Genomic DNA, 16,794 nt, shown 5'->3' on the forward strand with positions numbered 1-16,794 from the left:
ATATTGTCTGCATGGAGGCAGGGGGAGTGTAGGGAAGGGGGGGTTATCAGGGATATTGGTGGTGGGGAATGTGCACTGGTGGAGGGATGTGTGTTTCATCATTTTGTGATTATATCCCAAACTTAAAGCTTGTAATTATCTCATGGTGATTCAATAAAATTTTAAAAAAGGAAAATATAGAGATACAGAGAAGGAGTTAAATGATAGATTATGTTTGTGTTAAGGGCTGGAGCGATAGCACAGCGGGTAGGGCATTTGCCTTGCACTTGGCCAACCCAGGTCCAATTCCTCCACCCCTCTTGGAAAGCCTGGCAAGCTACCAAGAGTATCTAGTCTGTACAGCAGAGCCTGGCAAGCTCCCTGTAGCATATTTAATATGCCCAAAACAGTAACAACAAGTCTAACAATGTTACTGGTGCCCGCTTGAGCAAATCAATGAGTGATGGTATGACAGCGATATAGTGAGAGTGATACAGTGTTAAGAGAATGTGTAAAATGCATTTGTTAGAGGGACAGTGCTGATGGTGGTAGGTGTAATAATATTGAAACAATCTATGCCTGAAACATATTATTGCAAATCACGGAAAATAAATAAAAACTGGAAATGGAAACAGAGCATGCTGAAAAATGAAGGTCCAGGTGGTTGCACCAGAAAACTCCCCATAATAGACAAAGCAGAGGAAAAAAAGTGCAAGAGAAAATAGCCCCACCACAAATCCTCAGTCAGATGAGTGGGACCTCAGCTAATCAGGCCTGCCAGCACTGCAGCAGCTATGACTATTGTCTCTGAATCTGTGCTCCAGCCAATAAAACCTGTGTCAATTATGGAAATCAATTGAGTTGATATATTACCTTTTCAATAGACCTGTACATTTAATGTCATAGAAGAATGAGAGCCAGCTCAGGTGATTATAGTTTGATATCTGTGCATAGTTACTAAAAACAAGGAAATGGAAGCTACAATAATCTTCCACTTACTAGATCTAATACAGGCTGGAGTGATAGTGCAGTGGGTAGGGCGTTCACCTTGCACGTGTGTGACTCGAGTTGGATTCCTCCGCCTCTCTCGGGGAGCCCGGCAAGCTATCGAGAGTACCTCGCCCGCACGGCAGAGCCTGGCAAGCTACCTGTGGCGTATTCGATATGCCAAAAACAGTAACAAGACTCACCATGGAGATGTTACTGGTACCCACTCGAGCAAATCGATGAGCATAGGGATGACAGTGACAGTGACAGGTCTAGTATGAGGAATGAAGCTCCTCTGAGAAGTCAGATACAGAAACAGCAGGAGTAAGAGAAATACTCCTGCTCAGACCTCATCACACCCCTTGGCTTTAGGCTAAAGGGCTCATTTAAAAGTGATATGAAAAAATGGGGTAGGGATTTAACTAGTAAGCAAGGGCAGCCCTCGTTCAAAGGGTGAGCTCAGTTATGTGCCAGCAGCCAAGGCTATGAAGATACTAGGGATAGGAGTGTGCCACCTCAGAAAGTATTCCCAGCAGAGGTGTTTGCCAGTTTGACACTGTGCTGGTCCTGAAGACTGCAGCAGGGGAGGCCTGCAGGGGAGCAGCTCCAGGAGCGAGTGCTCAGAAGACATTCCTGTGCATAATCTGGGCTCTGGCTCAGGTTCTTGCCCTTATGTGTGACTCCCAGTCAAATCAAAACCCAGTGGGAAAAAAATATGAACATATGTGCTTGAAAAATATCCTTGGCCCAGTCTAAAGGTGACTGAGAGAGGAGCCAGAGGAGCCGAAAAGTTTGTTTTTAGAGTAAAGCCAAGAACAGAGAGCATTGTAGTAACGTTTTTCTCAGGGCTGACATCCAAGGTTTTGCTAATAGAAACTTGTTTTTCAACAGCATGATTTCCTCCATGTTAAAAGTTATGGCAGACATTGATTTGGTATTCACCAAACCCTTTTCTTCCCAGGGATGCAGCGAGGACATTTTCAAGCCTCCTTGCAGTTAGATGTGGTCAACACACGGAGTTCTAACAGAATGTCGGCAGATACAAAGTGTGCTGCTTCCTATCAAGGCCAACGCACAAAAACTCTGTGGGGCAGTTTTTGTGTTACTCTCTCTGAGTAAGAAATTTTGGCCGTTATATACTTACAGTGCTACTTATTATACTGGTTAGAAAATATAAATTGATCCAGTTTAGTGAATATTGACTTATTAAGTAAAATCTTGTCAACCAAATTGGTCTTCTTTCAGTGTTAACAGTTATGACCCTCATATGAAAATGTTTTCTTGTTATCTTTAGCCATGAAAAAAGAATTGTGCTTTAAAGACTCAGAGCCTGGCAGCCATGCCCACCCCCCACAGCTGCCACCATGTTGACTCACCCATCGGCTCTGCTCTACTGATTTCTGACTAAATCTCTGAAGAGATGCACACCAAGCAGCTAAAATTTATGGACACAGCAGTCCCCATGGCTGAAAACTCTGGGATGCACCACCACTGCAGCCATGCCAAGCACTCAATTCCACTGCTTCACTAATGTTCTCTGCAGAGATGCCAAACTGCAAATAACTTCAGGTACCCCAGTGCTCAGACCATAGATCCTGAAGTCTCTGGACCATGTAGCTGTGTCTCTGGATACCTCCTAATTCCTCATACTGAAGTTATAGGAGGATCACACCAAATTTGATGTGAAAGTAACATAGAAGCCAACTAAACTCACAGACAAAAACAATAACACAGAAGGTTCAACTAGCAACAGACAGCTTAGTAAATTCTTAGACAAGGACTTAACAATCCCATGGGATATAGCAATTTTCATGTAAAATTCATTTTATACTTGATTTAAATATTGGAGCTATTAAATCATTTTGCACTTTTAGTTTTCTATTCCTAAATTGCTGACAGGAAAAAGTGCAGTATTGCATTCGTGGCTGTGCGACCTCTTTATTTTTATTTAATTATTTTTTCCCTCACAGCAGTGCCTGGCAAGCTACCCGTGATGTATTTGATATGCCAAAAACAGTAACAACAATGTGCTCTTCGTGTTTCTGGAGTGAGCAGATGCTACTGGGCTATAATAGCATGTGACAGGGACAAATGAAAACATTACTGGTGCCCACTCAAGCAAATTGATGAACAATGGGGATGACAGTGATAAAGTGATTGCATATAAAGTTATTGGTATGAAGCACTAGAACAGCAAAATGTTTGCATAAAGGTTGGCTGTCAGCAATGCTCTGCTATCACCTGGGGAGAAAATACTGAGGACAGTGCTGGGGATTTTGATGAACCAAAATAAAAAATAGACAGAAAGAAAAAGTTTAAAGAGAGAAAAACATTGAAAAGATGAGGATAAATCTGTTTGTGAGAAGGAGACCAACTACTTCCTATTTTGAAGAACTATGTAGGTTCAGGGTATTTAGAGAACACTACTTAAATGATGGCTTTAGTACCAGAGAGATAGTACAGGAGTTAGGGCACTTTCTTTGCATTTCACCAACCCTGGTTCAAATTCCTGGCACCATATATGGTGCCCCAAGCACTGCCAGGAATATTCCTGAGCACAGAGCCAGGAAAAGCTCCTGAACGTGAACACCACTAGATACTCCCCCCCCCCCCCCGATGGATTTGGTCATGGAAATTGGTGTCAGTACCTAGAAAGACACATTTAACATAGTTTCAATACATCAGCATATTGTATTTAACACTGATTTAATGAATGTGTAATGCACTGCAATAATTGAGACTATTAGTGCAGTTCTGAATAAACATTAGTCTCTTCTGGCATTGCAATTAGCAGAGGACACTCAGAGGAATCCCTGAAATTAAATCTCTGAAAACTCACTAGAATGAGAACTAACATTTGGAAAATTTTACATTTTCTGCATTTGAAGTTGAGTAAAATTTATTTAATAATACTGTATTGGACATTTAAAGAGTAGATCTTAAAATTTGTCATCATAATAAGGCGTTCTTTCATATCTATGTATCATTAAGGAATGTTAACTAGACTTAGTAGGGCAGTACTTTCACAGTGTTTTCAAATATCAAATCATCATTTCGTACACCAGAATGGAAAATAATGTCCATGGGATCTCAATTTTAAAAAGAGCCCCAAAAAATCAGTGTGAAAAAGCCCTTGTAAATACCATCAACACTGGAAACATTTGAAATAGTAATGATGGGTATTGAACAATAATGCCCAGTTACCATCCCTTGCCAGCCAGAAACTTTTCAGTCTCTGGCTATCTGGCAATTTCAACAAGAGTTGCTTTGTTACAGATAGTCTTATTAAAATGCATAATTTTTTCTTAGTCTGGCTCTCTTTCCAAATGCCTTCACATTTTATAGTTCAGAAAATTTTAACTCCTTCCTATCCTGTTCTCTTGCACGGTCTACTTTCCTCTCAGCTTTTGCCTCCTCCATCCCCATCATAACTTCTATCACTTCTATTTCCCTTGTGCCCATTTTAATTTTTTTGAATTGAATTACCATGAGATACAGTTATAGCTTTCAATATTGAGTTTCGGTCATACAATGAACAAACACCCATCCCTATACCAGTGTAGCTTTCCCACCATCAATGTCCCCAGTATCCCTCCCACTATCCCCACCCCACCAAACCCCCTTCCTCTATGGCAGGCAGTTTCCTTCTTACTTTCTCTCTACTTTGAGGCATTATGGTTTACAATACAGATTGTATTGAGAGCCATCATGTTTGGCCCTTTGTTTACTTTCAACACACATATCCCATCCCAAGCCATCCCTCCAGCCATCATAGACTTAGTGATCCCTTCTCCATCCCAATTGCCTTCTACCCCAGCACTTTAGGCAGGCTTCCAACCATGGGCCAATCCTCCTGGCCCTTGTCTTTACTGTCCTTGGGTGTTAGTCTCATACTATGTTATTTTATATTCCACAAATGAGAGCACCCTTTTCTTTTAGAGATTTTTCTCGTCATTTTTTAACATGTCATGAAAAAAACTGTACTTGCCACCTAGTCTTGCAGTTTCCCCCATATAAATTTGCAAATATCAGAATTTCAGATACGGAAAATTTATAACTTGTAGTTGGGGGACACACACCTTGTGTGTAAGAAAGAAACTCAAGTATACATCTACTTAAAACACTATTGTCTATAGTAACATCACAGGTTTACAATTCTAAGTCTGCTTCTAAATTTTGTGATGAGTTAAACACTCTCAAATCTATTTAACTTGAATAAGAAGCTTCCATTTTAGTAATAGTAAAAAAGATTCTCACCTATACAGATTATTACATGATTTTAATTAGTGTAAACTATTGAAATAAAATTTAATTACCCTTGACTATGTGAAATAAAGCATAGTACATGAGCAAAACATGTAGAAAAAAAGTTTATCAGAGAGGTGGGGGAGTTGGTTTGGTTAATCTGAAAAAATTAGAAGGTCTAATAACATAGGATTTAGATTTTTCTTTGACAACAGATGAAAATGTACTGTGCCCTTCAGATAGGGTATGATAGGTAAAATGGGCCACTAAACAAGCTACAGTCTAGTCCTTACTAGTCCTTACAATCTATGATTATCTAATAGTACATCAAAAAAAGGGAATTGGGGTTAGAGGTGGAATTAAGATTGCTAATAAACTGACCTGAAAATGTGAGATTATTTTAGGCTATCTATGTGAGTCAATCTAATCATAAGACTTCTTGAAATTAAAATAGGGAAACAGAAGTCTGTCAGACTTTATTAGGGTAGAAAAAAAAACAACAACAAAAAGCCCCACAGAATAGAAACTATCTAAATTATCAAGTTTATTACTAAATTAAAATGTAAATAGCTGATATATACTATTATTGCTAAACATTAAGGAGATGCAAATTAAAGCTACAATAAATGATCATTTTATATTTATAATAATGGCTTTAATAACTAAAAATAGACAAAGTGTTGGTGGAAAAATTGGATTCCTCATATACTGCAGGAAGTGTAAAATGGTGCACTGCTTTTGAACATAGTTGGTGGTTTCTTATAATGTTAAACACATATGTGTCCAAAAACCAACAATTTCACTTTTAGATATATAGGGGAAGCAAAATGGAAACATATGACCACTAAAAAAGCTTGCATATGGAGTTTGTTGTGGCCTACTTGTGAAAAAAAAATAAAGAAGAAGCAATTCAAATGTTCATTAACTGGAAAATAGAGACTAAAATGTGGTATATCCATGCAAAAGAATATTATCCCATCCAAAAGGGGAATGTAACATACTTACTGCAATATAAGGCTTGAAAAAATATGTTAATCAGAGTAAGTCAGTAACAAAGGACCATGTATTATATGATATGGAATACCTACAATAGGTAGATCCACAAAGACCTAATATATTAGTGGTTACTTAGGGCTGAGGCTAATGAGATTGGAAAGTGATGGCTAAGAGGTGTGGAATTTAATTTTGGAATAATAAAATGCTAAAATTACAAAAATATGATGCTTTCCTACCTCTTTCTTAAACCTTCCCAGACTACTTGGCTTCATCTTCCTTCCTACTATTCATTACCACTTCCAAAAGATATTTATTCTCTAATGCCATCATGTCAGGTTTCTTCTTACTGAAATTATCTCTTCCAATTATTTTGTTAAAGATTGATAATTCCTTATGAGACTAAGGCAGCAAGAAGTCATAATTTCTTTTGCACATCTCACTGAAGAGTCTCAGTCAAGGGACCCCTTTCCTAGTACAGCCACACAAAGCTGCAGACTTTTCTAGAAAGGACTAAGTGAAAGCTATGGGATATACCACTGTGTGTCAAACTACCCATACTTCCATCATTTCATTGGACAGAAGTGGAAAAGGCTTTTTCAGAACTGAGATGGGTTTGCTTGAATCATCTGGCCTTCCCTACTTGGTTCTTCTAGTCTTCTGGACACCAGAGTAAGTTGGCTTCTCTTGCTATACTCACCTCTATATCTAACTTCCAGAAAAGCAGGAATCTTTAGTGGACATGTAGCACATTCGGACTTATGAAAGAAAACTTAAGGGTCTTAGTATTTTGTCAGATAATGAGACATTCAAAAATCATCCCATATTTGTTAAAAATAAGAAAAAGCCTAATGGGAAATAATATAAAACTTTTAAACATTATCTTTTTTGTTTTGTTTTTGGGTCACACCTGGTGATACACAGGGGTCACTCCTGACTCTGCACTCAGGAATTACCCCTGGCAGTGCTCAGGGGACCATATGGGATGCTGGGAATCGAACCCGGGTCAGCCACGTGCAAGGCAAAGGCCCTACCTACTGTGCTATCGCTCCAGTCCCTATCTTTTTTTTCTTCTGACCATTTCTCATACCCTCTCCACCAAATCCCCCAGATCCTGTGGTGGCAATGGAACCCAGGACCTCATCCAGGCAAGGTGAGCACTCTGATGCTGAGGACTAGCCCATCCCCTTCTCACTGGAGAACAATGAACAAATATCTATCAGAATTACAATTTTCAACTTTTTCATAAATCCTGACTTTTAGCCCTTCATGATTTGCAATATTTTAGCTACATTTCACTGGCAAAACAATGAAGTAATTTTCAGTGTTTTTTACTTTCATGGTGAGTCCTGAGCTGTACCTTTTTTTATGGCAGCTAAATAGGTCATTATCCTTTTTGCTCAGAGCACAACAGGAAAATAGTCAAGTGTGTCCACATTTTTCTCTGATTTAATGTACTGGATTTTGCTTTGTCAGTCATTGCCACTGGTGAGAGGCCCTTTCTTCAGTCTCTATGAAAGAAAATTATCCTTTGGTTTACAGAACTGCTGGATGAAAAATTCAGAAATGCCAGTCTGAATGGACTTGCATTATGAAAAGCATACAAATGGCTTGTCTTTTATTGAAGCTACTAAATCATAATGGGGAGGGGGCAGAGAAAAAAAATTCCCCAAGCAACTGCCTTTTATTTTTATTTTCCCTGTGAGGTTCCTGTGATCTCTTTATTAGATGCAATATGTGTCAGCTATTCAACTCATAAAAAGCAGGAAAACATGACAGGAAAGAAGAAATATTTTCTGTCTCTCCCTTCCTGTGAAAACTTTAGATGAGATCATCTGTGTTTTCTCCATTCAATGAAAGATATGCTCATCCCTCCGTCCTCATCTTCTTCTCATTTTCCATTGATGATGTCAGGCAGGCCTTACAGTATCTCTTTTGTGATCTTATGAAATCAATGACAACCAAAAACGTTTCCCTTATGGCTATGACCTCATCAGTGGTCTACACCTGGACAGGTCTCATCTACATTGGTAAGTAGGGATAAAACCCCATAGAACCAGACTGAAGCAATTTAACAGAAAACTACTGCTTTCCTTCAAAACTCTACCTCCACCATTCAGATCTGGGAGAGTTCTGAGCAATTGGATGAGTGCTGAATCTAGTCAAGATGACTTCTCTAATCTTTGTACACATCAGAAACAACCCTATACCTAATCCCCCATGCCCCGCTAGCCTAGACACAAAATAATCAATATTAAAAGTGTTACAAAGTGACATTTTGGTGACTTTTTTTCTTTCCTGGTTTCAGTCATAGATTGTCCCAATACCTATCCCTCGCCATGAATGATGACATCCTCATATTCCTTCTTTTCTCTATTACTTTCCTTTGCCATATGCTACTATCACCTCCACCCTGAGCAGCAAAACAGTTATATTCAAAAATTAAGTCAATCTAGAATGAAAAGGGATCTTGTGGCAGTGCTTCTACATGACTGTGTTTCCTGGGCTAAGGCAGGAAGGTGGAGAAGAAAATACTGATCATTTCCATGCAGAGAGACACTTGCAAAGTGTCACAAATTTCTGAAACTTAACAGATGAAATCATGCACAAAATCAATGAAAAAAAAATAAACACACAATGAATGAGTCTGGAGAGAAGCAAAAGTCACGCGAGAGAATATTTCACAAGCCCAAGGAAGCAGAGCAAGGAAGGTATAACTATATGGGTTCTAAAATTAAATGGTGTTTAGATATTTAAAGAAAAATTTGTGTAGGGACTAAATCTGAGAAGCAGATTTAGCAACACACACAATCCAAAAGATGGAGAGTTCATCATATTGCCCATATGCCTTACTCTTCACCTCAAATCATCTTCAAAGCCAGGAACTATAATCTTTTTTCTTTTATTTTTAAAGATGGAAATTCCAATTTTCCCAGTGGACACTGAGATAGCAAGAGAAACTCTACAGTATTTGGGAGCTCTGTTGTGTCTTAAAGGAATTGAAATGGGTGGTTCTCACAACAAATGACAATGACATTTACAAATGACATAATATATGAAATGTACAATACATTTATATAAACATCACAATAACCCTCTGAGTCAATTATTATGATCACCAGTTACAAATAAAGATCCTGAATACGAGAATGTAAATTGCCCAAGGTTAGAAAGCAAGGAATCGAGAGAGCCAGGATTCATATCCTCATCACAAGGCTCTAGAATTAGTAAGCAGCACTGCTAGGGTCCACCTGCTTGGAACCAATTATGAACCAATTTGTGCATTTGGTCAACTCAGTCTCACTGAAAAGACCAAAGACATACCTTTCCTACAAAATCTGGGACACCTGTACCTTTTTATCTTTTTTTTTATTTTTGGGTCACTCCTGGTTCATGTACTCAGGAATTACTTTTGGCGGTGCTTGGGGGACCATATGGGATGCTGGGATTCAAACCTGGGTCGGCAGCGTGCAAGGCAAATGCCCTGCCCTCTGTGCTATTGCTCCACCCCCAAGGGACACCTATATCTTGAGCCCCATTTCTTTTCTTTGTTTGGACTATATTCACACTGAAACGAAGGTGTAAGTTCTGCATTGTCTTTAAAAGTACAGGAATATCTAGATTGATTATGAGGATTGGTAGCAAATAAGTTCGATCAAATTCATAAGTCTATGTTTGAAAACATTCACTGTGAAGACTTACAATAAAAAGTACATGGAAGCAAAATTTGGCTAATGGTTTATGCCATTTACAACTACTTTTAGGGTATGTTTTATTTTAGAAAAGCTACAGAAAGAGATAGAAACATTTTATGAGTGTGAGCTATGTGCCTGGCATTGGGTTAAGTACTTTTTCACACATGCAATTTTGTTTAACCACACAACAATGCTCTCAAATGCTAATTTCATTTTGAAAGATGAGGTCATGCAATTATTCAAGATAGTTCACATAGCTAATAAATAGTCTAATTGGTAAACAGATTTAGAGATGCTTTAACTCATTTCATCTCTAACTTTAGGTTATTTTTAGGTCATGTCTTGATATACATAGGATCTTGATACATATATTTGAATATTATTACTACATTTTGATTCTAGGTAATCTTTTATAATATGCAAACCTTTGATGACCTTTAAGCCTTATGAAATACAAAATAGATCTTATTTATTACAGTGCATCAACAATGGTTGACAGAGACTGTGTCAGAATAGTACCTGGTGAACCACTTAATGCCAGTGATGATACAGCATAAATGTAGATGATAATCCCAGGTAAAGACATATAGTCTTATATGTAGTTATATAATTATATATATAGTTCTATATAATATATAGTTATATAACTACATAGTTATATAATAGCTATAACTATAGCTATATACAACTTATCTCATCAACCTGTTGATCATCGAATTTATCGAGTGGTCTCAGTAATGTCTCCATTCGTTCTAGCCCTGAGATTTTAGAAGCCTCTCTCTACTCATCCTTCCTAACGATACCACATTGGAGGCTCTTTCAGGGTCAGGGGAACTAGACCCAGCTTGTTACTGGTTTTGGCATATTAATACACCATGGGAACCTTGTGAGGCTCTCCCATGTGGGCAGGAAACTCTCGGTAGCTTGCCAGTTTCTCCCAGAGGGAGAAATAGGCTATAAGGTATTGTGTGGCCGCTTCGCAGCTGTGCGCTTCTGGGAGCTTGCTTTTAAGTCTCTGGATGTGGGCCATTGATGGGATTCCATGGTGCTGGGGGCAGTCCTTGGGTGTGACCGCCTAGCTACTGGAAAATGGGAAATCTGGGTGGAGGAGGCTTAGTCCCGATATGAGCAGGCTTGGAGATCTCAGCCCCGGGTCCCACACACCTGGGTTTCTCTGCCGGTACCTTCATGCGTGAGGCTTGTCCGAACGTGTGGAGAGGGGCCTTGAACATGGCTGTGGCTAGGCTCTGGAGGTCATCGGCTGCCGGGAGCTCTGCTCGAGTTGGGGAGGGAAGCTGGAGCCCATCCCCACTGAGGGGCCCCAGGGAAGACAGTCAGGCATGCGGGCAAGAGACTCTCTGCATACTATATAACTATAGGTATGTAATATACGGTTATATTGCTATATATGGTTGTATATGTACACTATATATATATATATGTAATGTGTGTGAGAGAAATAGAGAGAGAGAGAAAGAGAGAGAGAGAATGCCCATGAATATGCCTAAGATTAACCAGCAGAGCTGAATAAACCCCTGGATTGAAGCACAGATACTTCCTAAGCCCTGGTCATGGAGTGGAGTTTGTGATCAAATTTCATCATCAACCCCTACCCTTTATGTCCCCTTCCATGGTGCCACTCTGGCCAGTCGGCCTCTCTTCTCTGGCTTTGAATGTTTGGCAGCCTCCAACAAGTCCTCTTCAAAGAGCTAAAGATAAGCCTGATGTTATAATTATGCCTTACTTAATTCCAGACGGGTTTCTACTAACCTTATAAAATGTTCAGGTAAACAATGGGTATTTTGCCTGTGACAGCATTTAACTTTATCTGGGTAAACATGAGTATTAATTAACCCTGTAAGAGCCACTATCTAACAGTAAAGGGAAGAATGTCAGCAGTTCCATGTTAAGGCAGGGTGGATGGTGGAAGGCAGATGAGATTTAACAAGACGGTGCTGAGCATCTGGGCTATATATAAAATAAGGAATAAAAGTTGAGACTGGAATACATTAGGAGGAAAGCAAATGTTCTACACACACACACACACACACACACACACGCAGAGGCATTGATAATATGTCTTTAATTGACTCCAAGATTCCTTAACTTGCCTTATTCACTGCTGACTTTCATCTTCCCTGAAGAGCTTCTTACTAAAAGTCCCTTCCCAGATCAGCCTAAGGTCACGGAGGGTAGAAATACTGTTGCTAACCAGATATGCAAGGGAGTAGCATGTGTGACTGAGAACAGTGTGACAACATAATCCCAGCTCGGATGGATGAGGTCAGTGTGAGGTGATGTTGGCTTTTCCAGCATCTACTGAATCATCTGATGGGAGCAGCAATTGAAAAGAATAAATACAAACACATGCCACATACTGCCACAAAGACTGCATGGTCCAGATGCGGGAAAAGGACCTGATGTTGGTAAGATTAGGGGAGAAGTAAAGGGAACAATGACCAGAGTCAAGAGATCTCAGTTCCCCTTTACTCCGAATGCAAAGCTAAGCAATTGTGTGACCTCAAGTTGCTTGGCTTCAGTAAAGAGAATGCTGGATAAACTGGCATCTAAGGACTTTTAAGTTTCAAAGGCTAGAATTCGTCCCGTGTAAGAAAAGTTCTTTGAAAATGCATTATTACAAGACCATCACCTTGAGTGACTTTGTATTCTGACTGCAATTTTCTTAAGCTGCCACATGCAGAATGTTCTACCTAATGTCTATAGATAAATGAAAATATTGGCAGTTATCTTTGGGAAAAATTTGAATTAAAGCAGAATCTAGAAGAAAATTCCTACACCAAACCATAATCATAGAATTCCAATTACCATGAGTCTTAAAAATCTTTTTTACAATAGCAACAAGAAATAATAAGGAATCTTCAAAGAGAACTCGTGATTTGTGTTCCCCATATGCTTCTTATGTCAACATATATCCTCTTAACGTTATTTTATCTGCTGGGAATAGTTCCTCTTATTCTGCTTGTCAAAATTCCACTTATCCAACTTTCAATGAAAGGATAGATTCGATGAACTATCCCTGCACACTTTGACTGTCATCTATGACACCTATTTTACTTAATCTTACATTTTATCTCCATTTTAATTACGCTTCACTTCCTGAAGACAGGGCATAGTTCACACAAAACTATGTGTCCTGGGGCCTACTTGGTCAGTGTCCACAGGCATTTTCTGAATTGAACCAACCAAACAGGAATATTCATGTTTTACCTGCTAATGTGACGGCAATGGAGACAGAGTCATATCCCAAGGCATTTGTGGCATTACAAGTGTAGAAACCCACATCAGCTTCCACGGGAGCCAGGATCTGTAAGGAATCATCTGGCTGTAGAAGAATCCTGGAGCAACAGAAAAGAAATGTAGACCTGGTCAGGTCAGCTGACTCTTTTTTGACATTCTTTACTGAAAAAGAAGAGAGAACCCTAGGGAATAATCAGGATCCTCGGTTAACAACAGGGATAAACAAGTCACAGTCATGAACCCAGCTCTCTTCCACTCTGAATTAGAACGATTCTGTTAGCAAGCCAAAATAAGGAGGTTTATTTTATATGGAATATAAAGAAAGAAAGAGAATAAACAATGGCAACAATAACAGGCACAGAGAATCTGCCTAGAGAACTGAGTTTGCTATTTCAGTGGGTTGGGAGTGAGAAGGGTTCTGGTAATCTGCTGGTAGATGTTGTGTGGCAACACTGTATTCTTGCAACATTACTAGTAACACTATTGAGTTGCTCAGTGTCTAAAAATGAAACCAAAAGCCCATAAAATATGTATTTTTATTGTTTATGCAGCTGCCTGATTACTTCATCTAAATAAAACCAGTTGGACCAAGAGCACAAGTACACAGAATTCTTGAAAGATACAACAAAGATGAGAGATAATATTAGAGTGAGTAGTACAAATGGAGATAGGGAAGGAATATTATGGTAGAGGCAATGTTATATAGAGTAGGAAGGGGGCTGGAATAATAGTACAGCCGGTAGGACATTTGCCTTTCTCATAGTCAACCCAGGTTTGGTATCCAGCATCCCATAATGTCCCTGGGCACCACCAGGAGTAATTCCTGAGTGTAAAGCCAGAAGTAACTCCTGAACAATTCGGGGTGTGTTTTCAAAACAAAGGGAAATAGGACTCGGCCAGATGGTAGAAAGCAGGTATAAAGAAATGGAGAAATGGTTGTAAAGCTTGGAGGTGGGATCAAAGAACCCAAGAATGAAATGTCAATGAGAGGATCCTAAGATGTGTATTTGAAAGCAATCATAATGTAGCTATAACCAATTCTATGTATTAAGATATATGTCTCTGTCTTCATTAGCCTGTTAACATTCTTGGCACAAAACTCAATTTAGTTCTCCCAATTTACAGAAAAGTGTTCTCTATAGAGAAAGTGCCTAGAAGAATGAAAACCAAACCTATACATAAGCTTCATAGTAGAGAATTTGAGAATAATCACCATCTAGGTTTTTTTTACTTTACTTAATAAAAGCAAAACCCTTTAAAATAATATTCCAATAAAGTTTTTATTTTCTGAATGATGCCACTTCTAAGAACAATGTCCTATGTCATTGTGGGTAAGCAGATTGATGGCTCATAATGACTTGAAGCTGATGACTGGCTACTAGGCATGGCTGATAATCACTGGAAAGTGTGTGTGGATATAGGAAATCAGAAAAAGTGTGGAAAATTCAGAAATTCAGGGTCTGGAAGTAGTAGGATATTAGGTCAATAAATCATTCAACAGTTGGTTTAGAGGTGGCTTTAGGGCTCCTAATATAAGTCATTTCCGTCTTCCTGATTGTTCCCACCCCCTTTGTTTCAAAGGACCCAGAGAACTGTTCACCTAATATCACATTAACCAAGAAGGCAAATAGGTACTGTGGATTATTTTTCAAAGAAAGGGGAAAGTCATGAAAATATCAGAAAAAGTCAGAAAACTTTGGTGGTAAAACTAAGACTGGGAGCCAGGCCTCCTGTCCCAGCAACAATTTTCCCTATTACACAATTCTTTCTTCATCATTTCTCTTGCTGGATTCTCTCCAGAGTCTATGGTATTTGAAATTTGGCACCACCTCTAGTCACTCTTAGTTATTCTGAGGTGGGTGACCAGTCTGGCAGTGAATCAGGTCTCCTCAACCAGGCTTTTGTCCAAGAGCCTTCTGCGCTGGTTACTCTTACCTCCTGTCAGAGAAAAGCAGAAAAGAGGAAAAGCAAGGCTTTACATCAGCCAACCTTCAATCCACTCATGGGCAGTTCTGTTAAAGTGGGGGAGGTAATAGTGAACCTTAACAAAGGGAAGTTTCCGGGCAGTTTCTATTTGATTTCATGCCATTCCAGATCTCACCTTTGTTACTAGAACACTTTCATTTTGTGACATTAAATTCGAGTTTGTTTTATGAGTTGTGACGGACTATATGAGGGATTATGATAAACTCTACCTACTGATCCATTCACTCACCATCAAAAGTTAGGAGTGTTCTCTCAAACAATTTTGTTTATTTCAAAGATGTAAGTAAGAGAGACTCCACAGTTCACTTATTTTTGGTAGGCAATACAATGTCTTAGGTAACAATGTCACTATTTTCTAGAGGAACTTTAAGAGATGCAACCAAGTATCACTGGTAAATCTTTTCCGGTATTAAGGCTGTTTTAACTAAAATGATTTAAGTTCTGATTCTGTGATTTTAGTCTTAATGATTCCCCAGGAATATTTATGTCTTCATAACACCCTCAAGATAGAAATGATGAAAATGCAAGCTGAATTACATTTTAATAAAATGGATTCCTCAGGATGATTCACTTTAATAGATAATTATTCAGTTTTACTGACTTGAATGGTAGGGATTAATTTTTGCTAAATTGTCAAGTCATTTAGAAAAGTTGCTTTCAAAAATATTTCTTCCTTATAGACATTTTTGAAAAAATTTGAATATTTAGAACAGGAGTCTAAAAGGCAGGTCTTTCTGAAATCTGGTCCGACTATAGCTAGTTGCCATGGGTAAATCTCTTCATTTTCATGTTCAATTAAACTTATTATTACCAAATTTTAAAACCTTACTGAAGCTCATTTTTCTATAGAGGAAGTTTTTAAAAATAGGTATAAAAGGAATTTCCAGAGTATCTTTTGGTTTTCCCAAGGCTTTTCCATTGATAATACTGGATCATTTAAAGACAGTGTTAACAGTAAGGAGAGGAGATAGAGAGAGAGACTTTAAAGAAGGAAGTCAGGAGTAGAGGATATTGCCATCTTCCTCCCACAGAAAAGAGCTCACTATTCAAATATTTTCTTCCACAAAAATACTATACTTGCATGGATCTTAAGCAAAAGGTGTAAACCTCATAACCATACTGGGCCCAAACTATTTTTTTCAAGGTATGGGAGTTAAGCTTTTGTAGCTACATCAGAATTTCCAGGAACCAGTGCTATAAGCGAGCTTTACTGCCATGCCTAAATTTCAAGACTAGAAAAGATTTCCCACGAAGTTGGTAAAGTAGAAGGGAGATGATCCATCAAACACAAGTCATAAGGATTCGACCTATGACTGAAACACAGAAATGGAAGGAATCTAGATGTTGAGATTAATCACTTGCAAATTATTTCCAACAAATATTTGCATGTTATTTGCTTATGCAAACATAAAAAATACAAAAAAATTAAGTATGTCTTCGTAAAAATTCTTACATATTGTGTTAAGAAAAAAACCTATGTGATGTGGGATCCTCAGTCCAGCATGATTCCCGGAGAACTCTCAAGAGAGTGACCCTTGCCCCCTTAAGCACAGAGAGGATAAGAAGCCCCCAGCCCCATCAGGTGTGGCTCTAATCCCCCCTCATAAAATAAAATCCATATAATCATCAGTGAAAAAAAAAATCTATGTGA

The 16,794-nt window shown here is 38.7% G+C and overlaps 1 protein-coding gene across 2 annotated transcripts in view; it reads right to left on the minus strand.

Moving 5' to 3' along the window:
* The window catches only part of ADAMTSL1 (ADAMTS like 1), a 488,758-nt gene that overhangs the window by 105,725 nt on the left and 366,239 nt on the right, over window positions 1-16,794 (minus strand). For both annotated transcript variants that reach the window (XM_055147244.1, XM_004600171.2), the window contains one exon: window positions 13,128-13,255. In XM_055147244.1, the coding sequence (XP_055003219.1) occupies window positions 13,128-13,255 (128 nt within the window). The remainder of the gene's footprint in view (window positions 1-13,127; window positions 13,256-16,794) is intronic.

The sequence above is a fragment of the Sorex araneus genome, chromosome 1 (genome assembly GCF_027595985.1).
Source record: "Sorex araneus isolate mSorAra2 chromosome 1, mSorAra2.pri, whole genome shotgun sequence".
Classification (NCBI taxonomy): domain Eukaryota; kingdom Metazoa; phylum Chordata; class Mammalia; order Eulipotyphla; family Soricidae; genus Sorex; species Sorex araneus.